At 50.8% G+C, this 26,755-nt stretch overlaps 1 protein-coding gene across 3 annotated transcripts in view; it reads left to right on the top strand.

The window, feature by feature from the left end:
* Positions 1–26,755, top strand: part of LOC139250708 (bifunctional methylenetetrahydrofolate dehydrogenase/cyclohydrolase 2, mitochondrial-like) — a 94,201-nt gene that overhangs the window by 24,814 nt on the left and 42,632 nt on the right. For all 3 annotated transcript variants that reach the window (XM_070873096.1, XM_070873097.1, XM_070873099.1), the window contains exons 5-6: positions 11,026–11,133; positions 22,581–22,673. In XM_070873096.1, the coding sequence (XP_070729197.1) occupies positions 11,026–11,133; positions 22,581–22,673 (201 nt within the window). The remainder of the gene's footprint in view (positions 1–11,025; positions 11,134–22,580; positions 22,674–26,755) is intronic.

Consider the following 26,755-nt stretch of genomic DNA (forward strand, 5'->3'; position numbering starts at 1 on the left):
ACAATCAGCCTGGCGATGAATCCATGATCCCACAACGCTCCCCCCCCACGGAAGACTGGAGAAACCTCGTGGGAGTTACGCAGCTGCAAAGCTGTTGCACCAGCAGCTCATAAATGAACGCTTTGCATGAACTTACATTGGGGGCAGTCACAGTCACAGTCACAGTTACCGTTAGACAACAGCTGCATTGCATTGAGTTATGTTTCATCCTTGCCTGGTCTGGCATGGCTATTGTTGTACAAAGTTACATTCATGTTTTACCTTAACTTACGTTATTAGAAGACACTGCACAATAATTGTAAAATTCAATACATTTTTTAAATAATTTAACAATATTGAAACTAATTTAAAAAAAATGTAACTCCCCACCCCCTCCCCGCCCCCCCAACAATCACTCAGCAACAATAAAACCCCCTCCCGACCTGCGGCCACGTTACCCTCCAGATCCTGTACCCCCCGCATCTTAGCCTCACCCCATTTTGGTCCCAGGGTAGCGCGACAAGTCTGGCGTGCAGCGGGCAACGGCAAGACTTCCTGCCATTGTGCGGGGGGGGGGTGTGCGAGGTGGTGATGGTGGCACGATCGCCTGTTGGGGGGGTTGTTGGAGGGGAAGACAAAGCTGGGACATCGCCTTCCGAGTCAGAGGGATATGCTTCCTCCTGACTAGCTTGTGTGCTGGTGCTGGTGGTGTGTGTGGGACGCAAGGCGTCGATGGCGGCGGTCTGTGCGCTCATCTCCAAGAGCGCCCGCCGCGAAACCACAGCACGCTCCCGGGACACGTCCCTCGTGAACACCACAAACGCCTGGAGATTGCCCGCGACTGGTCGCGGCACGCTCCTCGCACGGTCTGGTCAAGCCCTCGGTCCGATCGGCCAGAGGGGGGCATGCGCTGACCTCGCTGACCCGACCTCTGTGGGGTCGGCGTGTGCGCACCGTCAAACGCCTTGGCATCGCCGGCTGCACGCTGCTTGGTCTCGCCACCCTGTACCGTCGAAACCGATGTTGTGGCTGCGGGTCCCACGGGTACATCAGCCATGGGGCAGGTAGGGGCATCCTCCTCTGGTTCCATGGTGTATTCCTCCTGCTCAGGGTCGCTACTCTCTTCCTTCTCCCCTCCCGTGGTGAGGGTCACCTCCAGCTGGAGGGGGAGGGGTTGCGATCGCGCCTCCGCCTCGCTGTGCATGGGTGGACCCGCAAAACACTATTGAGCTTATCAGAAAGTAATGGTACACATTCTTGTGCTGCGTTGCGCTGGCATACAAAGCAGCAGCACAACGACAATAAATGAGACCGAGAGACGTTTTATAACAACACATCAAACGGTAGTACATATGGTGGTAAATCAAGTTGAAATTCAGTGACCCAGAGAGCTGGATCAGTCGGAGAAAGACAGAATGATAAAGGAGTGAATATTTATGGGGAGTGGACAGAGAAGGAGACAGATGGCTAGATGGCCTGTTCCTACTCTCTTATCTCTTGTCAACCTGAGTGTGGCACAGAGGCTGCAGGGGAATCAGGATAACTGAATGCATAACATGACATCATTCGTTTATTATCATCATCATAGGCAGTCCCTCGAAGCGAGGATGATTTGCTTCCAAACCAAAAAGGGATGAGTTCACAGGTGTTTCAATGAAGGACCTAATATTCCAGATCCCGAACTACATCCTGAAGGGTGAAAGATGCCTGTGGGTGGATTTTTTTAACGTGGGGTGACCGTTGCACACCAGTCACCACACGGGCTTGACAGAGCTGGGTCTTGGTCCAGTGGCAAGGCTTAACCAGGACGATTGGAGACCAGCTCTGCTGCACGGACCTAGTGCGCTCACATATCGCAGTGTGGGCTGGGCCTGTCCTGCCCCTGGGCCCTCGCCTCTTCTGGGCCCCGAACTCACACCTCTCCTGGGCCTCGGTCACGTCCCTCCACAATCTCTCGCCGCTCCTTCGCCCCGACCTCGCCGCTCCTGCTGTACCTGCCCACGCTCCAATCACCGACCTGGACCGTGATGATGTCACTCTTCGCTGCCGTCGCCCTCCTGCACTAACTCGCGCTGCTTCCTGCAGGGGCCTCCACGCTGCTCCCAGGCCGCCAATCACCGCTCCTTTTATGGCCCCGACCTGCCGCTGGTGTTCTCCCGCAGGTCGGGGCCATCGTATATTATAATGAAATGACGTTACATTACTTTAACACTGCTTGAGGCATTACTCACGTGACGCAAGCGAGGGTTCTGCCTCAACACGGGTGGCCGACCGAGTGTGTTCCCCGACCAGTGCCCCAGCGCGTTCCTCCAACTCCGTTAGCTGCGTTAGCTGGGCAGGGCCTCTTCCAGTGCGCCTTCGCTCCAAACAATTCTTCGCTCACTTCTGCAAACGTGAAAAGAGCATGGCATAAGCTCATTGACTAGGTAATATCATGGAAAGACAGCAGTCGCCAACGTTATATGCTAATAGGGTTTTTATCCACAATTGATGCACAGTTATAACGAAAATCATGTTTAGGATCTAATAGAAACATAGAAACATAGAAAATAGGTGCAGGAGTAGGCCATTCGGCCCTTAGAGCCTGCACCGCCATTCAATAAGATCATGGCTGATCATTCCTTCAGTACCCCTTTCCTGCTTTCTCTCCATACCCCTTGATCCCCTTAACAGTAAGAGCCATATCTAACTCCCTCTTGAATATATTCAGTGAACTGGCATCAACAACTCTCTGCAGCAGGGAATTCCACAGGTTAACAACTCTCTGAGTGAAGAAGTTTCTCCTCATCTCAGTCCTAAATGGCCTACCTCTTATCCTAAGACTATGTCCCTTGGTTCTGGACTTCCCCAACATCGGGAACATTCTTCCCGCATCTAACCTGTCCAGTCCCGTCAGAACCTTGTATGTTTCTATGAGATCCCCTCTCATCCTTCTAAACTCCAGTGAATAAAAGCCCAGTTGATCCAGTCTCTCCTCATATGACAGCCCAGCCATCCCTGGAATCAGTCTGGTGACCTTCGCTGCACTCCCTCAATAGCAAGAACGTCCTTCCTCAGACTAGGAGACCAAAACTGAACACAATATTCCAGGTGAGGCCTCACTAAGGCCCTGTACAAATGCAGTAAGACCTCCCTGCTCCTATACTCAAATCCCCTAGCTATGAAGGCCAACATACAATTTGCCTTCTTCACCGCCTGCTGTACCTGCATGCCCACTTTCAGTGATTGATGAACCATGACACCCAGGTCTCGTTGCGCCTCCCCTTTTCCTAGTCTGCCGCCATTGAGATAATATTCTACCTTCGTGTTTTTGGCCCCAAAATGGATAACCTCACATTTATCCACATTATACTGCATCTACCATGCATTTGTCCACTCACCTAACCTGTCCAAGTCACCCTGCAGCCTCTTAGCGTCCTCCTCACAGCTCACACCACCACCCAGTTTAGTGTCATCTGCAAACTTGGAGATATTACACTCAATTCCTTCATCTAAATCATTAATATATATTGTAAATAGCTGGGGTCCCAGCACTGAGCCCTGCGGCACCCCACAAGTTACTGCCTGCCATTCTGAAAAGGACCCATTTATCCCGACTCTCTGCTTCCTGTCTGTCAACCAGTTCACTATCCACGTCAGTATATTACCCCCAATACCATGTGCTTTGATTTTGCACATCAATCTCTTGTACGGGACCTTGTCAAAAGCCTTCTGAAAGTCCAAATACACCACATCCACTGGTTCTCCCTTGTCCACTCTGCTCGTTACATCCTCAAAAAATTCCAGAAGATTCGTCAAGAATTCGTCAATAATGCTTGACAAAAACATCTCTCTCGACTACAATCCCCATTGAGTTGGGCAATGACAGGAGCTAATGTCCCAAAGTGGGCCAGGGCAGCTCTATCCCAGTCCAGGCTGGGTCACTGTGTAAGTGACAGCAGCCGGAGAGACTTAAAAAGGGCGCAGGTTCCGAGCCCTGCCCAGATCTTAGCAGGGAATATATGTCATATATATGTAAGAATAACAAGCTTAAATTCAATCCAGGAGATTTGCAATTATAATTAGAATTTGCATCGTTTCAATATAAAATCTATACTTACTCTTGTCGAAGCAACCAGGCTGTTCCTGCGCTTGCGACACTGGTCGGATCCCCTGGCCCTCGTGGGCCGCAGACGAGACCACGTCGGCAATCTCGCCCCATACTTTTCCGTAGGCCCGGGATGAAGGGTTCCCACGCGCACTCCGGGTTAATTGGGCCCACCGGGAGTGCACCTCCACGACTAAGGCCTCGTCAGAAAATGGTTTCGCCCTCCTCCCCACCTCCACATCTTGCAGGCTATTTTCAGAATCTGACATTTGAAAGATACTGCTCTTTATCTCTATTTCTTTACTCAAACTGCTGCTTTCCTTCCCTCTATCTATTCTCTCTCTCTCTCTCTCTCTCTCTCTCTCTCTCTCTCTTTCCCCCTCCCTTGGCCTTCTGCGCATGTGCGGATGACCCCTGACCTCCCGAAACGTGGGAAAACCTGTTTACCGGAAAAAAAAACGCATGCGCAGAAGACCGTTGCTAGGGAAGCTTTGCGTTCCACATCGCTACTGCTGAGTCGAAAGTTGCGATCCCAAAAATGGGCGACGTTCCAGTGATCATGAAGGCTGGAACATTGCCCATTTTTTGGCCGATAGCCAGCAAAGTGGAAAGTCTCGCCCATAGAATAGTACAGCACAAAAAAAGGCCACTTGGCCCATCGAGTGGGCACCCTGGGGTTTTCTGCTCCAGAGTTATTCCAGAAGACTGGCTCCATTCCGCTCCCATTTTTCCCATTGTCAAGTTACACCCAAGTGTGCTCCTGATCCCATTAGAAGACGCCTGGATTGAAATGGGCGGAATTCGGCGTAAACAATCGGGGGCCCAAGGGATGCTCAGAACTCACGGCGGGTTATTCAATCTCTGAGTCTTAAAATGTCTTCAAATCGTTCAATCATTATCCAGGCACATCTGGCAGGGCTGGTTTCAGCATCTGCAGTCGGGGAAAGGTTTTGATTTTTAATCTAGCTCATAGAAACATAGAAAATAGGTGCAGGAGTAGGCCATTCGGCCCTTCGAGCCTGCACCACCATTCAGTAAGATCATACATAAGAATATAAGAATTAGGAACAGGAGTAGGCCATCTAGCCCCTCGAGCCTGCTCCGCCATTCAACAAGATCATGGCCTATCTGGCCGTGGACTCAGCTCCACTTACCCGCCCGCTCCCCGTAACCCTTAATTCCCTTATTGGTTAAAAATTTATCGATCATGGCTGATCATTCACCTCAGTACCCCTTTCCTGCTTTCTCTCTATACCCCTTGATCCCTTTAGCTGTAAGGGTCATATCTAACTCCCTCTTGAATATATCCAATGAACTGGTATCAACAACTCTCTGCGGTAGGGAATTCCACAGGTTAATAACTCTCTGAGTGAAGAAGTTTCTCCTCATCTCAGTCCTAAATGGCCTACCCCTTATCCTTAGACTGTGTCCCCTGGTTCTGGACTTCCCCAACATCGGGAACATTCTTCCTGCATCTAACCTGTCCAGTCCCGTCAGAATTTTATATGTTTCGATGAGATCCCCTCTCATCCTTCTAAACTCCAGTGAATAAAGGCCCAGTCGATCCAGTCTCTCCTCATATGTCAGTCCAGCCATCCCGGGAATCAGTCTGGTGAACCTTCGCTGCATCCCTCAATAGCAAGAACATCCTTCCTCAGATCAGGAGACCAAAACTGAACACAATATTCCAGGTGAGGCCTCAACAAGGCCCTGTACAACTTCCATAAGACCTCCTTGCTCCTATACTCAAAACCCCGAGCTATGAAGGCCAACATACCACTTGCCTTCTTCACAGCCTGCTGTATCTGCATGCCAACTTTCAATGACTGATGTACCATGACACCCAGGTCTCGTTGCACCTCCCCTTTTCCTAATCTGCCGCCATTCAGATAATATTCTGTCTTCGTGTTTTTGCCCCCAAAGTGAATAATCTCACATTTATCTACATTATACTGCATCTGCCATGCATTTGCCCACTCACCTAACCTGTACAAGTCACCCTGCAGCCTCTTAGCATCCTCCTCACAGCTCACACCACCACCCAGTTTAGTGTCATCTGCAAACTTGGCGATATTACACTCAATTCCTTCATCCAAATCATTAATGTATATTGTAAAGAGCTGGGGTCCCAGCACTGAGCCCTGCGGGACCCCACTAGTCACTGCCTGCCATTCTGAAAAGGACCCATTTATCCCAACTCTCTGCTTCCTGTCTGCCAACCAATTCTCTATCCAAGTCAGTACATTTCCCCAATACCATGTGCTTTAATTTTGAACACCAATCTCTTGTGTGGGACCTTGTCAAAAGCCTTTTGAAAGTCCAAATACACCACATCCACTGGTTCTCCCTTGTCCACTCTACTAGTTACATCCTCAAAAAATTCCAGAAGATTTGTCAAGCATGATTTCCCTTTCGTAAATCCATGTTGACTGGACCGATCCTGTCACTGCTTTCCAAATGCGCTGCTATTTCATCTTTAATGATTGATTCCAGCATTTTCCCCACTACTGATGTCAGGCTAACTGGTCTATAATTACCCGTTTTCTCTCTCCCTTCTTTTTAAAAAAATTATATTACATTAGCTACCCTCCAGTCCTTAGGAACTGATCCAGAGTCGATAGACTGTTGGAAAATGATCACCAATGCATCCACTATTTCTAGGGCCACTTCCTTAAGTACTCTGGGATGCAGACGATCAGGCCCTGGGGATTTATTGGACTTCAAACCCATCAATTTCCCTACCGTAATTTCCCGCCTAATAAGGATATCCTTCAGTTCCTCCTTCTCACTAGACCCTCGGTCCCTTAGTATCTCCGGAAGGTTATTTGTATCTTCCTTCGTGAAGACAGAACCATGAAAGCGCCTTCAAAGAAACATTTAGCACAGAGCAGGGTTCATTAATCTCATTGAAACATACAAGATTCTGAGGGGGATTGACAGGGTAGATTCAGGGAGGATGTTTTCCCCGGGCTGGAGAGTCTAGAACCAGGGGTCACAGTCTCAGGATAAGGGGTTAAGGGGTTGGCCATTTAGGACTGAGATGAGGAGGAATTTCTTCACTCAGAGGGTGGTGAATCTTTGGAATTCTCTGCCCCAGAGGGCTGTGGAGGCTCAGTCGTTGAGTATATTCAAGACAGAGATCGATAGAATTTTGGATATTAAGGGAATCAAGGGATATGGGGACAGTGCAGGAAAGTGGAGTTGAGGTCGAAGGTCAGCCATGATCTTATTAAATGGCGGAGCAGGCTCGAGGGGCCGAATGTCCGACTCCTGCTCCTATTTCTTATGTTCTTATCATAAAGTCAGCCTGGTATTGTGCTTCATTTGAGGATGAAACCCTGCTCAGACCCCGCTCGGAGTCACTGTATCCAGTCCTGGGCCCCGCCCCTCGGGGTGGATATATCGGCCTTGGGGGGGCGGGGGGGTGGCGCACATTCATCAGAATCATACCCGGGGCTAAAAGGGTTAAACCCCGAGGACAGGTCGCACAGACTGGGCTGTGTTCCCTCGAGTGTAGAAGATTAAGGGGCGATCTAATCGAGGTGTTTACGATGATTAAAGGAGTTGATGGGGTCGATCGAGAGAAACTATTCCCTCTGGTGGGGGGAGTCCAGAACAAGGGGGCATCACCTTAAAATTAGAGCCCGGCCGTTCAGGGTGATGTCAGGGAGCACTTCTTCACACAAAGGGTGCTGGGAATCTGGAACTCTCTCCCCCAAAACGCTGCTGGGGCTGGGGGGGGGAATTGAAAATGTCAGAACTGAGATTGATAGGTTTTTGTTGGGTATTAAGGGTTAAAGGATCAAGGTGGATAGATGGAGTTAAGATACAGATCAGCCGCGATCTCACTGAATGTAGGAACAGGGCCCGAGGGGCTGTTCTGATGAATTTATGAGCGGTCATTACATTAATTGTCCAGATGACACTTGACCAAGAGTTTTGAACGAGATTGGAGATTTGGTTGCTCTCTTTCCCCCTCCTCCGCCTCCCAGTCGTTCTGATTTAGTAAGATGCGCATTCTCCCCTCGTCAGGTTGGAATTTAGGCTTTTTGTGTTTTCGGGGTGAAAACGAAAGCGGGGCGGGAAAGTTAGCGGCCGGGAATACTTTGCGCCTTGGTAAGGAAGTCCCGGCATCTGGCCCTGCGTGAGGGGGCTCGGCGCGAAGCGAGGCGTTGGACACCTCTCGTGGCGCAAGGATGGTAAAGTCGCGTACTAAAGTGCCAGGCCGTGTGCGCTCCGAGAGAGGCCGGGCGGGGGGACCTTGAAAAAACCCACAAAAACATTCCCAACACATCGCCCACGCCACCACAACACAAATCGCTAAAAACCTTAAGAAGAACAAACACTCACGCTTACCTTCGGAGAACTTCACCTCCCTCTGAAGACAAATGGAATGTTGGCCTTTATTGCAAGGGGGATAGAGTATAAAAGCAGAGAAGTCCTGCTACAACTGTACAGGGTATTGGTGAGGCCACACCTGGAGTACTGCATACAGTTTTGGTCTCCGTATTTAAGGAAGGATATACTTGCATTGGAGGCTGTTCAGAGAAGGTTCACGAGGTTGATTTCGGAGTTGAGGGGGATGACTTATGAAGATAGTGTAGGCGCGGGGGGGGGGTGGGGTGTTGTTCTCTATGAGGGTGTCAGGTTCCCTTCTGACCAACTTGAGCTGTTCGAATCGCTCCCCCTCCCTTGGGTTTTGTACTCTGGATTTATTTGGGGGGTGTGACAAAAGTGCAGAGGACACTGGTTTGATGCAAATAACTTTGTTTTTATTACAGTCAAAGTAATACAGGCTTATTACTCTAGTAAGAAAATACACGGCCAAACTTACAATCACTCTAATAAAGAACAATACAAGGAAAGGTACAAGATCAAACTTATAATTACTCTAATAAAGTACCATACACTACACATTCAAAGGGGGTTGCAGTAAAATTATACCTCCCACCTCCCAATCCCTAATTCTAGCTAGGTTAGACTCCAGGGCAGGCAGGGAGTTATGCTGACCAACCCTTTTGATAGTTAATGGTAGATGGTGATGTTCTTCCTTCCTTCAGGACTTCAAGACTTCGAGTCCGGAGAAGTTAGTTTTACAACTGTCATGTTGGTTTCTCTCCTTGACTTGATGAGGTAGTAGCGACCACCTCTCTCCCCCACTTCTCTCTCCTCTCGTCTAACCTCTGTTGAAAACAGTGGCCAGTTATACGATTTCAGTGTTCTAATCTTGCCGCCCGTTCTGTTCACAATCCTTTGTGTAATTTTGGCGGGCTTGGTTCTTCTTTGTAATATTTTGTCGGGCTCGTTAAAGTTGATGCGTCTTGGGTGGGTTGATGTTTGAAAACTGTTTCCTGATGGAAATATTAGTTTGGTAATTGCAATGTCCTTTTGTGCTTAGTCTTTCGCATACAGGCTGGATTGGGCCTCTTTATGATGTATATGCTGAAATGGTTTGTCCAGACCCATGTTGATGGGGAGCTATCTCTGGGTGATACTCTGATGGTAATGTCTCTTGTGGAGGAAGATTTCCAAATACTCATTCTTCCAGACAGGTTACCTCAGTCCTCACAACCAGACAGTTCCATTAATCAAGTGGGCTTCTTTTGTTCCCTAGGTCTGCTCACAGGCTTGAATTTGTCTTGTAAAAGTTCATAACTCTATTAAAGTTCGTAGTTTCTTTCATAAGCACTTTAGAGTTCCAAACTTTTCGGTTGATAGTCCCAATTTAAATTTCCTTTCGAATGAGACCAAACATAGGGGTGGAGGGGGGTGGTGGGTTCTGGTGAATTTTGCTCTTTGCAAAAGGTTGAGCAGGTTGGGCATCTACTCATTGGAGTTCAGAAGAATGAGAGGTGATCTTATCGAAACGTATAAGATAATGAGGGGACTCGACAAGGTGGATGCAGAGAGGATATTTCCACTGATAGGGGAAACTAAAACTAGGGGACATAGTCTCGGAATAAGGGGCTGCCCATTTAAAACTCAGATGAGGAGAAATTTCTTCTCTCAGAGGGTTGTAAATCTGTGGAATTCTCTGCCCCAGAGAGCTGTGGAGGCTGGGACATTGAATATATTTAAGGTGGAGATAGACAGATTTTTGAGCGATAAACATAGAAACATAGAAAATAGGTGCAGGAGTAGGCCATTCGGCCCTTCAAGCCTGCACCGCCATTCAATAAGATCATGGCTGATCATTCACCTCAGTACCCCTTTCCTGTCTTCTCTCCATACCCCTTGATCCCTTTAGCCATAAGGGCCACATCTAACTCCCTTTTGAATATATTTAACGAACTGGTCTCAACAACTTTCTGTGGTAGAGAATTCCACAGGTTCACAATTCTCTGAGTGAAGAAGTTTCTCCTCATCTCGGTCCTAAATGGCTTACCCCTGATCCTTAGACTGTGACCCCTGGTTCTGGACTTCCCCAACATCGGGAGAGCGGGCAGGGAAGTGGAGCTGAGGCCAAGATCAGATCAGCCATGATCTGATTGAATGGCGGAGCAGGCTCGAGGGGCCGAATGGCCGACTCCTGCTCCTATTTCTTATGTTCTTGTGTTATGTTCTGCGCCGCCGGCTGTGCTGGAACCGCACTGATTTCCCAGGCGGTCGTTGCGGGTACACTTCCGGGCGGACGGGTCGGGGAAAGGTCCAAACTGATGCTGGTGTCACAACCAGAGGCGTCGCACACCCGGCGTGTCTCTCCCCGGCGGTGCTGCTCCACACCGTCGCAAAACCCGACCCGCGGATCGAGGCGTGGCCCTGGAGACCTGTCCGCCGTCCTTCACACCGCCCCGCGGCCCAAAGTACAGGGCGCAAATCCAGCCCCCTGCGTTTGTTTTCATCACCCTGAGCGGTTATTGTGACGTGACACTATTGCCCAACGTACAGCTTGTATCTCAGATTTTGCCAAGGCCGTACAATGTTAGCAAGACCCTAACGGCAGGTTCCTTCTCCCGCAGGGATTGAGACATTTGGAAAGAACGTGGTGGTGGTCGGACGGTCCAAGAATGTCGGCATGCCGATCGCAATCCTTCTGCACACCGATGGGCACCACGAGAGGCCCGGTGGTAAGTGGAAAACAGACTTGCATTTCTATAGCGCCTTTCACAGCCTCAGGATGCCCCAAAGCACTTGACAGCCAATGAGGTACTTTTGGAAGTGTAGTCACCGTTGTGATGTTGGAAACGCGGCAGCCAATTTGCGCACAGCAAGCTCCCACAAAAATGTGACAATGACCGGATAATCTGTTTGTGTTCTATTGATTGAGGGATAAATATTGGCCAGGACACCGGGGAGAACTGCCCCTGCTCTTAGTGCCATGGGATCTTTTACGTCCACCCGAGAGAGCAGGTGTGGCTTCGGTTCAACGCCTCGAGCTCCCGTTGTTGAATCAGCCGAGAGTGCGGGTGTTTCGAGATGTTCCGAAAAGTAATGAAGCTGCAAAGCAGCGGCGCATTTTTCTTTAACGCTCTTGCAACCAGACCGAAGTCACGGTGTGACGTTGACGCAGACGGTTTTCCAAACCTTCCCTTCGACCTCTGAAATGGACATCCTTTCAAGACATGGATCAATGACCCTTGCGTCCCATCGAAACAGGTAACATCAGGCAAGGACTCTGCCTTCATACCCGCAAACAAGCTCGGTGAAAAACGAGATAACTTGTCAAATGAAATTAATGGATAAATAGGATCAGGTGACAGAATCTTTAACAGAATCACAGAATAGTACAGCTCAGAAAGAGGCCATTCGGCCCATTGAGTCCGCCCCGGCTCTTTCGGAGAGCGATCCAGCCAGTCCCACTTCCCCGCCCTTTCCCCGGAGCCCTGTAATTTTTTCCACTTCAGGGACGTATCCAACTCCCTTTTGAAAGCCACGATTGAGTCTGCCTCCACCACCCTCTCAGGCAGCGCATTCCAGATCCTAACCACTCGCTGCGTAAAAAAGGTTTTCCCTCGTGTCCTGGTTCTTCTGCCAATCGCCTTAAATCTGTGTCCTCTGGTTCGCCACTCTTCCACCAATGGGAACAGTTTCTCTTCATTTACTTGCTCTAAACCCTTTGTGATTTTGAACACCTCCATCAAATCTCCTCACAACCTTCTCTGCTCCAAGGAGAACAACCCCGGCTTCTCCAGTCTCTCCATGTAACTGAAGTCCCTCATCCCTGGAACCATTCTCGTAAATCTCCTCCGCACCCTCTCCAAAGCCTTCATGTCCTTCCCAAAGTGTAATACCCAGAATTGGACGCAATACTCCAGCTGGGGCCGAACTAGTGTTTTATAAAGATTTGGAAGAATGAGATGATCTCATTGAAACATACAACATTCTTACAGGGCTTGACAGGGTAGATGCAGGGAGGATGTTTCCCCCGGGCTGGGGAGTCTAGAACCAGGGGGTCACAGTGTCAGGATAAGGGGCCGGCCATTTAGGACTGAGATGAGGAGAAATTTCTTCACTCAGAGGGTGGTGAATCTTTGGAATTCTCTGCCCCAGAGGGATGTGGAGGCTCAGTCGTTGAGTATATTCAAGGCTGAGATCGATAGATTTTTGGATATTAAGGGAATCGAGGGATATGGGGATCGGGCGGGAAAGTTGAGTTGAGGTCGAAGATCAGCCATGATCTCATTGAATGGCGGAGCAGGCTTGAGGGGCCGAATGGCCGACTCCTGCTCCAATTCCTATATTGGGGGGAAATTTGCGGTCGGAGACTTTCTGCGGGCGAACGCCTTCGACCTGAAATTTTTTTATGAAAATACCTGGTGGTCCTGGAGGAAGGTAGGATTGCGGTCGGAGAACTCCATTCGCTGTGCAGCGTACGGGAACATGTCTTCCAGGTAATTACGTGTATCCTGGGATCATGTGAAGCTGGACCACCAATGGACAGCGAGTATTCTCAGTGATAATAACGGTGTGTTCCATGGTACGAGTTCCCATTACTATCAATGAAAATAAACCCCCCAAAACACAAAAACACAGCACAATAAATTTAAAAAAACATCTCCCACCGTTAAAATTAATTGAAATTGTATTAACAGTTTTAGAAAAAAAATTTATTAAAATTTAAAAAAAAAATGTGTTTTAATAGGGTTAAAAATAAACTTGCCTTAATGGACAGGGATTTTAATATAAAAATGAGTGATTAAATTAAATTTTTCTATGTTTTAAAACTCTTACGCTGGTAAAAGTAAGCTAAGTGCCCCCTTTTTCACCGGGCATGAGTTGGGCAACTATCCCAGTCTCTCCTGCACGGATCTCCTTCTCCCGGGGATGCGTTGGAACTGTCAAACAAGGTTTTGACAGATTGGAAAAGCCAGTTCCTGGCACATGCACATCACGCCCCGAGAGCCGGATTTTTGCGAGGCCTCTCTGGTTGAGAGCGCACATCGTATCCACCCGGCGAGGCTGGAATTTGCGTCCCAATATCTTATGTTCTTACGTTTAGCATAACTTCCCATCTTTTGTACTCTGTGCCGCTATTTCTAAAGATATATGCTTTACTAACTATTTTGTTAACCTGTCCTGCCACCTTCAAACAATTGTTCACACTCCCGCCCCCCCAAGGTCTCTCTGTTCCTGCACCCCCTTTAAAATTGTAATTTTAATTGTAAATTTTGTTTGAAACTCATCATCATAGGCAGTCCCTCGAATCGAGGATGACTGGGATTGGGTGACCCCTGGACAGAAGAGGAAGACCAGGCAGGTAGTGCAGGAGTCCCCTGAGTCCATCTCGCTCTCCAACCGGTACTCTGCTCTGAATGCCGGTGGGGGCAATGGTGGCTCTGGGGAGGGCAGCCAGAGCCAAGTCCACGGCACCACGGGTGGCTCAGCTGCACAGGGGGGGGGGAGGAAGAAGAGTAGAAGAGCTATAGTGCTAGGGGATTCATTAGTCAGAGGAGCAGACAGGCGTTTCTGCGGCCGCAGATGTGACTCCAGAATGGTATGTTGCCTCCCTGCTGCCAGGGTCAAGGATGTCATTGAGCGGCTACAGGGCATTCTGGGGGGAGTAGGTAAACAGCCAGAGGTCGTGGTCCACATCAGGAAAGCCAATGGTATCTTGGCCTTTATTGCAAAGGGGATAGAGTATAATAGCAGGGATGTCTTGCTACAGTTGTACAGGGTATTGGTGAGGCCACACCTGGAATACTGCATGTAGTTTTGGTTTCCGTATTTACGAAAGGATATACTTTCTTTGGAGGCAGTTCAGAGAAGGTTCACTAGGTTGATTCCGGGGATGAGGGGGTTAACTTATGAGGAAAGGTTGAGTAGGTTGGGCCTCTACTCATTGGAATTCAGAAGAAAGTGAGGTGATCTTATCGTAACATATAAGATTATGAGGGGGCTTGACAAGGTGGATGCAGAGAGGATGTTTCCACTGATGGGGGAGACTAGAACTAGGGGGCATGGTCTTAGAATAAGGGGCCGCCCATTTAAACCTGAGATGAGGAGGAATTTCTTCTCTCAGAGGGTTGTAAATCTGTGAAATTCACAGCCTCAGAGAGCTGTGGAAGCTGGGACATTGAATAAATTTAAGACAGAAATAGACAGTTTCTTAAACGATAAGGGGATAAGGGATTATGGGGAGCGGGCAGGGAAGTGGAGCTGAGTCCATGATCAGATCAGCCATGATCTTATTGAATGGCGGAACAGGCTCGAGGGGCTGTATGGCCTTCTTCTGTTGCAATGTTCTTATGTTCTTATGACTTGCTTCCACGTCAAAAAGTTCACAGGTGCTCCGATGAAGGATCTAATATTCCAGGTCCCGAACTAAATCCTGAAGGGAGGAAGATTCCTGTGCATGGATATTTTAACGTGGGGTGACCGTTGCACACCAGCCACCACACGGGCTTGACAGAGCGAGGTCTTGGTCCAGTGGCGAGGGTTAACCAGGACGACTGGAGACCTGCTCTGCTGCACGGACCTAGTGCGCTCACATATCGCAGTGTGGGCTGGGTCCGTGCTGTCCCTGGGCCCATGGCCCAAACGCGCGCCTCCCCTGGGCCCTGATCACGTCCCTCCACAGTCTCTCGCCACTCCTGCTGTACCTGATGAAAGCCCAACTGAGGCAGGACTCAACGTGTGACCCAGTGCAAGTTGCCTGAGCCTGTCTGCTGGCTCCTGGCTCTTGGCCCTCGCTATGTTTCCAGGATGTGAGGTTCCACCCTCAGAAAACACACACACAACGATTGCAGGCAACGCCTTCCTTCCTTCACTTTGTCGACACAAGGTAAATAACTTTCCATCACATTCCTGAGTCTCGGGGCACAGAGGAATGTGAGTGTGAGGCATCATATCTCCATCGCCAGAGTAGATAGAGAGAAGCTGTTCCCATTGGTGGAAGGGTCGAGGAACAGAGGACACAGATTTAAGGCGATTGGCAGAAGAACCAAAGGCAACACGAGAAAAAACGTTTTACGTAGCGAGTGGTTAGGATCTGGAATGCGCTGCCTGAGAGGATGGTGGAGGCAGACTCCGCAAGATCCTACAAATCCCCTGGGAGGACAGACACTGCAGCGTTAGCGTCCTCGATCAGCCCAACATCCCCAGCATCAAAGCACTGACCACACTCGACCAGCTCCGCTGGGCAGGGCCACATTGTCCGCATGCCAGACACGAGACTCCCAAAACAAGCGCTCTACTCGGAACTCCTTCATGGCAAACGAGTAAAAGGTGGGCAGAGGAAACGTTACAAGGGACACCCTCAAAGCCTCCCTGATAAAGTGCAACATCCCCACCGACACCTGGGAGTCCCTGGCCAAAGACCGCCCTAAGTGGAGGAAGTGCATCCGGGAGGGCGCTGAGCACCTCGAGTCTCATCGCCGAGAGCATGCAGAAACCAAGCGCAGGCAGCGGAAGGAGCGTGCGGCAAACTTGCCCCGCCCTCCCCTTCCCTCAACCACTGTCTGTCCCACCTGTGACAGGGACTGTGGTTCCTGTATTGACTGTTCAGCCACCTAAGGACTCATGTTAAGAGTGGAAGCAAGTCTTCCTCGATTCCGAGGGGCTGCCTATGATGATGACTGTTGTAATGTGGGAAACGCAGCAGCCAATTTGCGCACAGCAAGCTCCCACAAACAGCAATGCGATAATGACCAGATAATCTATTTTTTAATGATGTTGATTGAGGGATAAATATCGGCCCCAGGACACCAGGGATAACTCCCCTGCTCTTCTTCAAAATAGTGCCGTGGGATCTTTTACATCCACCTGAGAGAGCAGACAGGGCCTCGGTTTAACGTCTCATCATATAGCACCTTTTACGTAGTAAAACATTCCAAGGCGCTTCACAGGAGCTATTATCAGACACAAATTTGACACCGAGCCACACTAAGAGATATTTGGACAGGTGGCCAAAAGCTGGGTCAAAGAGGTCGGTTTTAAGGAGCGTCTTAAAGGGAGGAAAGAGAGGCGGAGAGGTTTAGGGGGGGAGTTCCAGAGCTTGGGGCCCAGGCAGCTGAAGGCACTGCCACCGATGGTGGAGCGATGGAAATAAGGTGATGCGTGTGAGGCCAGAATTGGAGGACGAAGAGATCTCGGAGGGTTGTGGGGTCGGAGAGAGGGAAAGGGGTAATAACTATTAACCCATGGTTAATGGGTTGGTCTTAGACCCATTTGGCTCCCCTATCTTGTATTCCTTCCCAAGGTATTGGGGCAGTCAGTAATTACCCTTCCTCTGAATTTCCATTACCTCTGTTAGAGACACTCCCTTGTAACTTTCCTTTGCCCAACCTGTGATATAATTCTTCATCAGAGGCAGTCCCTCGGAATCGAGCAAGACTTGCTTCCATGCTAAAAGTGAGTTCTCAGGTGACTGAACAGTCCAATATGAGAATTACAGTCTCTGCCACAGGTGGGACAGACAGTGGTTGAGGGAAGGGGTGGGTGGGACTGGTTTGCCGCACGCTCCTTCCGCTGCCTGCACTTGGTTTCTGCATGCTCTCGGCGATGAGACTCGAGGTGCTCAGCGCCCTCCCGGATGCACTTCCTCCACTTAGGGCGGTCTTTGGCCAGGGACTCCCAGGTGTCGGTGGGGATGTTGCACTTTTTCAGGGAGGCTTTGAGGGTGTCCTTGTAACGTTTCCTCTGCCCACCTTTGGCTCGTTTGCCGTGTAGGAGTTCCTGTAGTGTGTGTAGGCACCTTTAGTAATGACTCCACGAGGCAGGGTATGGTACTTAAACTGTGCAGACCTGTAGTCCTTTATTTGCAACTCTGAGTGAGGACAACAAGCTGTGAGTTCCCTTTTATACTGGGTTACCTGCTGTGTGCAGGCAATCCCTAGGTCTCCAGCAGCAGCACCCTCTGGTGTACAGGTAGGGTGTGTACAGTATAAGGGTACATTCAGTGTTGCATAACAGTGTTACAGACATCACACAGTAAACAGGCATGCATACACAACAATACTCCCCCTGTGCATTTTTCATATCCTAGTTGTCATGACCAGGGGAGGTGATCAGTGGTGGGCTATGGAAGGTTGTGGTGAGGGTTGTGTGGGTTGCCAGGTGTGACCCCTGTGCTTGAGGCTGACCTCGTACGTTTCCTCTCCCTCACACACAAACCAAGTGGGTGTCACTGTTGTGGGATCCCTCGGGGAGGTAGCCAGGGCAGCAGTGGGTGGTGTGTATACACTGTGATGTGGGTCGTTGTGGGGTGGTGGGCAGGACCACAAGACTGGGTGGGCTCCTTGTCCACCAACTGGGATGAGGGTCGGGTCATCCCAGGGTTTGCCAGGGAAGCTGGAGGGTATTGGTCTCATGCTTCTGGTGTTGGCCCAGGTGGCCAGGGGCTGTAGGGCTGGTCTGGTGCAGGTTGCCATTGGTGGTGGCTGGGCTGCCCATTGACCACTGTCCCTGTAGTGGGTCTGCTCCCACTGGCTGTGTGTGTGTCCTGCAAGGGGCATCACATTCGTTCCAAAGGTCCAGGCTACATGGTCAGGTAGCCTGCTGGACCTGGGGGTCTCCCACAGGGGGATTCCATTGGCATCAGCATGGTCCCTGTAGGACCCAATGTCCTTTGGCAGTGTCCTACCAGTATACACGACACCTTGGCTCTGATCACACATAGGCGAGCCTGCATTATACATTCTAGCACTTGCATCACTTTTTGGGTGTCCTGGTTTCAACAAACATGGTTACATTAGGCATTTCACAATCTCTATCATTATTGTTAAGCATAATAAACTTGTTCTTAACATTACTGACACCTGCATTCATCTCATTAGTCACATTAGTTAAACCAGCATCGTAATTCATGGTTACATTGCATACATTTTCATATTTGCATCCTTTAATCGCATCTTTAGCTTTAAAGTCCGTGTACTCAAATAGTTGAAACTTCCCCTTTAAATTTCTTTGGTTACCGGTCTCCTTTAAGGGAGCCTTCAAATCCGATTGGCCGCTTGGTGTCATGTGATGTTCCTCCATGTTCACTGGTGGCATGCTGGCGGCCATTTTGATTACAAGTGTTTCTCCTTGTGCTGCTGGTGCTGCAGCCATTTCCTGGCTTTCCTGCAGGAGGGCTGTGGTGGTCTATTCTTCCACAGGGCCACTTCGCCTGATGTGGACCCGGTTCATCCAATTCCTGCCCAGCAGCATGGGACCGTTGCCGGCTACAATCCACAGGGGGAGTTTGTTCAACACGCCGCCCTGGGAGACCTGGAAGTCTACACTGCCAACGATTTGGATTTTACCTTTGGTGTAGGTGAGCAGCTTTGCCTGGACAGGAGACAGTTTTGGTCGAGTGGTGGGATTCATCCAAATTTTTTCAAAGGTCGTTTGGCTCATCACAGACTGGCTCGCCCCTGTGTCGATCTCCATGGAGACTGGGACCCCATCGATGTCCACTTCCATCATCCACGGAGAACTTCCAGTGGAGCAGGTAAAGATTCCATACTCTTCTCCCAGGGTTTGAGCAGCTTCATCTTCATCTGTGTCGGAGCCCCGGTGATTAGCCAACTCTTCAGAGACACAGTGAGTACAGCCTTTTCTGCACATTCTCTGAAGGTGCCCTTTCTCTTTGCAGCCTTTGCATGCATAGTCTTTGTAGCGGCACTGGTGGGCCTTGTGGTTTCCTCCACAGCGCCAGCACGGGGCCATCTGGTTTGCCCCATGTGGCGGACTCAGGGTTGCGGGACTCGGGGCAGCATTTCTGCCTTTAGAAGTGTCCATGCGGTGCACTGCGCTCGCCGGTTTAGAGTCATGGGTCAGTATTCGCCTGGAGTCGCTGGCCGAAACCATGTAGGCCTGGCTCACTTGAATTGCTTTCTGCAGCGTGACCATGATGTCAGCCGAGAGCAATTTGTGTAGGAGGCCTTCGTGGCCGATCCCGATGACAAATATGTCCCTTAGTGCTTCATTAAGGTGGTCGCCAAACTCACACGATGCAGCTAATCTTCTTAAGTGTACAGCATACTTGGTAATTTCTTGGCCCTCAGGTCGCCGGTAAGTGTAGAACCGGTGCCTGGCTGTGAGGATGCTTTCTTTCGGTTTTAGTTGTTCCTGTATGATTGTTACAAGTTGCTCATAGCTCTTGGTGGTTGTCTTCTCCGGGGCTAGTAAGTCCCTGACGAGACCGTAGATGGTGGGCCCACAACTGCTAAGCAGGATGGCCCTGCGTTTGTTCGGTAGTGTGGCCGGTGTGTCCCCATCCAGGTCGTTGGCTATAAAGAAGTGTTCCAATCTTTCCACAAAAGCGACTCAATCTTCCCCCTCTGTAAATTGCTGAAAGTTGCTGAGGTTAGACATGTTGAGCGTGTGGTTCGTGACCTCGTATTCCCGTCGCCAGTTGTAGTGTATGTAGGCACCTTTAGCAATGACTCCACGAGGCAGGGTATGATACTTAAACTGAGCAGACCTGTAGTCCTTTATTTGCAGCTCCTGAGTGAGGACAACAAGCTGTGAATTCCCTTTTATACTGGGTTACCTGCCGTGTGCAGGCAACCCCTAGGTCTCCAGCAGCAGCACCCTCTGGTGTACAGGTAGGGTGTGTACAGTATAAGGGTACATTCAATGTGGCATAACAGTGTTACAGACATCACACATGCATACACAACAGTTCTGAGTAGAGCTTGCTTTGGGAGTCTTGTGTTAGGCATGCGAACAATGTGGTCTGCCCAGCGGAGTTGGTCGAGTGTGGTCAGTGCTTCAATGCTGAGGATGTTGGCCTGGTCGAGGACGCTAACGTTGGTGCGTCTGTCCTCCCAGGGGATTTGCAGGATCTTGCGGAGACATCGTTGGTGGTATTTCTCCAGCGACTTGAGGTGTCTGCTGTACATGGTCTACGTCTATGAGCCGTTCAGGAGGGCGGGTATCACTACAGCCCTGTAGACCATGAGCTTGGTGGCAGATTTGAGGGCCTGATCTTCAAACACTTTTTTCCTCAGGCGGCCGAAGGCTGCACTGGCGCACTGGAGCACCAGTATAGTTCTTACGACATCACTAAGAAACACACTCGACAAGTTGGCGCCAACTGTCATCATGTGACCTTGGCACATGATCCTTTATTACTTACATCAGCAGTTGCATTACCACAGCAGTCCACTAGGGGGAAGCTCGATGACACAACCCTTTCCGACATTAACAAAAGCCCTTATATCCTAGCACCCTCCTTGCCCTCCCTGATCTAGGAAATCCCTTCCTTATACCCCCACCAAAATGTCTAGACTGTTAGTGAGCGGGGAACAAAATTTGAGCCTAGATGGAAATTGCTTGTCTTGGCTACATTCTCTTTCCCATTATGGCTCCCTGCTCCAGTATAACTGCTAAGATGATGCAAAAAGATTATTGCAAAAGTCTTTTATAGACAGACAGCCCATGTATTAACCCAGGTGAGTTACTGCCAATTGAGATAAATGGTTGTACAGAATTATATTTTTGTAACTTGGCTGCCCCGTGTCCTAACTCACACCAAGTCCCGCTCGCCCATCACCCCCTGTGCTCACTGCCCCGTGTCCTAACTCACACAGAGTCCCGCTCGCCCATCACCCCCTGTGCTCACTGCTCCATGTCCCAACTCGCACCGAGTCCCGCTCACCCATCACCCCCTGTGCTCACTGCCCCGTGTCCTAACTCACACAGAGTCCCGCTCACCCATCACTCCCTGTGCTCACTGCCCCGTGTCCTAACGCGCACCGAGTCCCGCTCACCCATCACCCCCTGTGCTCACTGCCCCGTGTCCTAACGCGCACCCAGTCCCGCTCACCCATCACCCCCTGTGCTCACTGCCCCGTGTCCTAACTCGCACCGAGTCCCGCTCACCCATCACCCCCTGTGCTCACTGCCCTGTGTCCTAACTCGCACCGAGTCCCGCTCACCCATCACCCCCTGTGCTCACTGCCCCGTGTCCTAACTCGCACCGAGTCCCGCTCACCCATCACCCCCCTGTGCTCACTGCCCCATGTCCTAACTCGCACCGAGTCCCTCTCACCCATCACCCCCTGTGCTCGCTGCCCCGTGTCCTAACTCACACCCAGTCCCGCTCACCCATCACCCCCCTGTGCTCGCTGACCTACATTGGCTCCTGGTCCAGCAACGCCTCAATTTTAAAATTCCCCATCCTTGTTTTCAAATCCCTCTGTGGTCCTTGCCCCCTCCCTATCTCTGTAATCACCTCCAGCTCTATACAACTTTCCGAGATCTCTGCGCTCCTCCAATTCTGGCCTTTTGTGAGGTCCCCACTCTCTATCGGTGGCCGTGCCTTCTGTTGCCTGGGCCCCAAGCTCTGGAACTCCCTCCCTAAACCTCTCCACCTCTCTACCTCTCTTTCTTCCTTCAAGACGCTCCTTAAGAACCTACCTCTAAAGTGTTAGTGAGCCACACCTGGAGTACTGCGTACAGTTTTGGTCTCCGTATTTAAGGAAGGATATACTTGCTTTGGAGGCAGTTCAGAGAAGGTTCACTCGGTTGACTCCGGAGATGAGGGGGTTGACTTTTGAAGAAAGGTTGAGTAGGTTGGGCATCTACTCATTGGAGTTCAGAAGAATGAGAGGTGATCTTATTGAAACATATAAGATAATGAGGGGGCTCGACAAGGTGGATGCAGGGGGGATATTTCCACTCATAGGGGAAACTAAAACTAGGGGACATAGTCTCAGAATAAGGGGCTGCCCATTTAAAACTGAGATGAGGAGGAATTTCTTCTCTCAGAGGGTTGTAAATCTGTGGAATTCTCTGCCCCAGAGAGCTGTGGAGGCTGGGTCATTGAATATATTTAAGGCGGAGATAGACAGATTTTTGAGTGATAAGGGAGTGAAGGGTTATGGGGAGCGGGCAGGGAAGTGGAGCTGAGTCCATGATCAGATCAGCCATGATCTTATTGAATGGCGGAGCAGGCTCGAGGGGCCGAATGGCCGACTCCTGCTCCTATTTCTTATGTTCTCTTTGACCAAGCTTTTGGTCGCCTGTCCCTAATACCTCCTTTTGCGGCTCGGTGTCAAATTTTGTCTGACTAGCGCTCCTGTGCGTTAAAGATGGTGGATACGTTTATTGCTGTTGTTCTTTAATGACTTCTTTCTGTGATTTGCAGGAGATGCCACGGTGACCATTGCCCACAGGCACACCCCGAAGGAGCAGCTCGTGGCCCACACCCGGCTCGCGGATATTGTGATCGTGGGCGCAGGTGAGGTCGCCACTATCACCAACAACAACAACTTGCATTTATATAGCGCCTTTAACGTAGTGAAACGTCCCAAGGTGCTTCACAGGTACATTATCAGATAAAAGTTTTGACACCAAGCCGCATAAGTAGAAATTGGGGCATGTGACCTTCTTCTTCTTCGGTGTCCCTCGGAGTCGAGGATGACTTGCTTCCACACTAATACGAGTTGTAAGGTGACTGATGAGCCCAGCGTGGGACCTACAGTCTCTGTCTCAGGGGGGGCAGACGGTGGTTGGAGGGACGGGTGGGTGGGGCGCCTGGGTTGTCGTGCGCTCCTTCCGCTGTTTGCGCTTGGCTTCCGCGTGCTCCCGGCGACGAGACTCGAGGTGTTCGGCGCCTTCCCGGATGCTTCCCGTCCACTTTGAGCGGTCCTGGGCCAGGGATTCTCAAGATTCGGTGGGGATGTTGCACTTTTATCAAGGAGGCTTTGAAGCGTTTTCAAAAGCTTGGTCAAAGAGGTCGGTTTTAAGGAGCGTCTTGGAGGAGGAAAGAGAGGCAGAGAAGCGGAGAGGTTGAGGGAGGGAGTTTCAGAGCTTGGGGCGCAGGCAACAGAAGGCACAGCCACCGATGGTGGAGCGATTATAATCAGGGATTCTCCGGAGGGCAGAATTAGAGGAGTGCAGGAGCAGACACCTCGGGGAGGGTTGTGGGGCTGGAGGAGATTACAGAGATAGGGAGGGGGTGAGGGCCATGGAGGGATTTGAAAATAAAGATGAGAATTTCGAAATCGAGGTGTTGCTTAACCGGGAGCCAATGTAGGTCAGCGAGCACAGGGGGTGATGGGTGAGCGGGACTGGGTGCGCGTTAGGACACGGGCAGCCGAGTTTTGGATCACCTCTAGATTACGTAGGGTAGAATGTGGGAGCACAGCCAGGGGTGCGTTGGAATAGTCAAGTCTAGAGGTAACAGAGGCATGGATGAGGGCTTTAGCAGCGGATGAGCTGAGGCAGGGGCGGCGACGGGCGATGTTATGGAGGTGGAAATAGGCGGGTTTAGTTACGCTGTGGATAGGTGGTCGAAGGATGATTTCAGGGTCAAATGTGACACTTTCACCCAAATCAAGTTGATGCTGTAGATTGTCTATGATCTCAGCCACATGTAATCTGACCTCGAGAGACTTAAGTTTTTTATTTGTCATCGAGTGTACGGCACAGAAACAGACTACTGGGCCCCACCGCTCCGTGCCGGGGTTTATGCCCCACCGCTCCGTGCCGGGGTTTATGTCCCACCGCTCCGTGCCGGGGTTTATGTCCCACCGCTCCGTGCCGGGGTTTATGTCCCACCGCTCCGTGCCGGGGTTTATGCCCCACCGCTCCGTGCCGGGGTTTATGCCCCACCGCTCCGTGCCAGGATTTATGCCCCACCGCTCCGTGCCGGGGTTTATGTCCCACCGATCCGTGCCGGGGTTTATGTCCCACCGCTCCGTGCCGGGGTTTATGCCCCACCGCTCCGTGCCGGGGTTTATGTCCCACCGCTCCGTGCCGGGGTTTATGTCCCACCGCTCCGTGCCGGGGTTTATGTCCCACCGCTCCGTGCCGGGGTTTATGCCCCACCGCTCCGTGCCGGGGTTTATGCTCCACACCAGCCCCCTCCCACCCCTCTCCATCTCACCCCATCACCATATCCTTCTATTCCTTTCTCCCCCCATGTGTTTATCCAGCTTCCCCTTAAATGCATCGATACTATTCACCTCAACCCCTCCCTGTGGCAGCGAGTTCCACATTCTCACCGCTCTCTGGGTAAAGAGGTTTCTCCTGAATTCCCGGTTGGGTTTATTAGTGACTGTCTGATATTGATGGCCCCTAGTTCTGGTCTCCCCCACAGGGGGAAACATCTTCTCTACACCTACCCTATCGAAATCTTTCCTCGAGCGAAGAGCTCCAGCCTGAGTTTTTCCTGATAGATATAATGGGGTTTGGATTTTCGGTTTGGGGCTAATTCAGGCGGTAACGGCAGTAAATCTTGCGCCGGGAATGGTCTGCGTCAGAAGCCACAGAATTGGTCGGCTGGGCCCTGAGTGTGGGTCGGGGCGCTAGGGGAGGCGTTACACACCTCTCTCAGGGCGCTCGGCCGGCTGAGCATGGGACAATCCCCGAGCTAAACAGCCGGCCTCGGAGCGCCCCGAGAGAGGCCTCCCTGGGAAAGAAAAAATTGTCAGAAAAGATATTCCCGACACCTTGCTCACCCCACACAACGATAAATCGCAAAAACAAAACCAACCAATCACACTGACCTCAGGCAGTCCTTCCTTCCCTCCCCGCCCCCGGGACAGCTCGGACCGCCCGCTTTCTCGGGCGGGGTCACTACGGGGTCAGCGCGAAACAAATGTTGAGACCGGGACGATACCGGGGGACGGAGCACACCGGCGCGGTGTGGCGCTCCCGGACGCTACTGCTCCACGCCGCCACAAAACCGGCACCGAATGTCCCGGCGGGGCACTGGAAGCCGCCCGCCCGCCCGGCAATCATTTCCAGACCCGTTACCGCTCCCCCGGGGCCCGAACGGAGGCGCCAGGCCCAACGGAAATCCAGCACAATCTCTCAGATCATGTACCACCTTTGTACGTCTTTTTGCGCACTTTCTCCAGTGCCTCCATATCCTTTTTCATAATATAGGGGCCAGAACTGTGCACGGTTCTCTGAAGTGTGGTCTAACCCAGGTCTGTGAGATGCGGCTGATTGTCGCCTGTACCCTGCAATGTATCTCTGGAAGCCTGTCACAGCCTCTTCTATTGCCTCTGCCCCCCCCCCCCCCCCCCTGTGCTCGCTGACCTACATTGGGCTCCCGGTCCGGCAACGTCTCGACATTAAAACTTTCGTACTTGCCATCAAATCGCTTGCAGGCCTCTCCCCCACCTCCCTATCTCTGTAACCTTCCCGTTCCCGCTCCCCCGCCCAGACCCACCGCCCCCTCCCCTCCCCCCCCCCCCCCCCCCGCTTAACTCGGCCCGGGCGTTTTCCGGATTCGGGATGTCGGAAAGACATTCCGTAATCCGGAAATACCCGGAATCCGCAACTGCCTCGGTGTCAAAGTTTCTGTATTTCGGCTGCTCCACCTGTACCACGTTAAAGGCGCTATATAAATGCAAGTTGCTGTTGCTGGTAATCTATTTTACAGCATGTTCCAGCAGTGTATGTGTGAGCTAGTTAATGCAGTGGTGAACCACAAATTAACTGGTTCCTTGCCAAGACTCGTTACCATTGTCTGGCAGGAGTCCTTGGCAAAGAAAGTTGTGGCATTAACCCTCACCGGCAGCAAAGTGCCGAAATAGTGCTCCTTATTCACAGGCTTTATTCCAGGAAATGGCACAAAATGGCTTCCTTGGTGTGCTGTGGAACAGTCCCATCTCATTCCCAGGTGAGGCCAAGGTAGTACCGGCACCGGCAGTACACAGACTGCCCCCGGTTATCCCCCTGGCCCTCCACCAATGGTATCCAAACTCCATGACTCTCCTGCTGTAATGTATTTGCTTCAAGGGTTCTTTGCTTTAAGAATTTATGGCAACATATTGCTGATAAGAACTAGGTGGTTTATTAGCAAAAGGTTTAACAATCACACGACACATCACCAGTTCATCCACCGGGCTCACAACCACCTGCCCCATCGTGGATCCCCCGAACCCAACTGGCTGGGGTTTTATTGAGTCTTGTGAACATCACGTGACTGGCTAAGCCGCTCACAATGCAACAGCTCTACAACTCTTTTGTTGCAAACCAATAAATAAAGTTAAATCAAGTGCCCCCTTATTAAAGGGGGGGGGGGAACTACAACACTCCAAACACTTTTCAAGTGCCCTTTTTTTTTGTTTGTTGTTTTTTGGGGTTTTTTTGTGTTTTTTTTTGTGTTTTTTTTTTAGGGCACCGGGAGGCACATTATACAAGTGCCCCCTAACTGGGGGACACTAAAACCCGGCAATAAACTTTAAAACATGTAAAATCAAATTAAAATTTGGTTGCCAGGGGTGATGATGCACTCCAGTCCCTCCGGTGCCCAACAGCTCTACAACTCTTTTGGGGGGTACAAAATAAACATTAGATCGAGTG

Source organism: Pristiophorus japonicus, chromosome 2 (assembly GCF_044704955.1).
Source record: "Pristiophorus japonicus isolate sPriJap1 chromosome 2, sPriJap1.hap1, whole genome shotgun sequence".
In the NCBI taxonomy this organism is placed as follows: Eukaryota; Metazoa; Chordata; class Chondrichthyes; family Pristiophoridae; genus Pristiophorus; species Pristiophorus japonicus.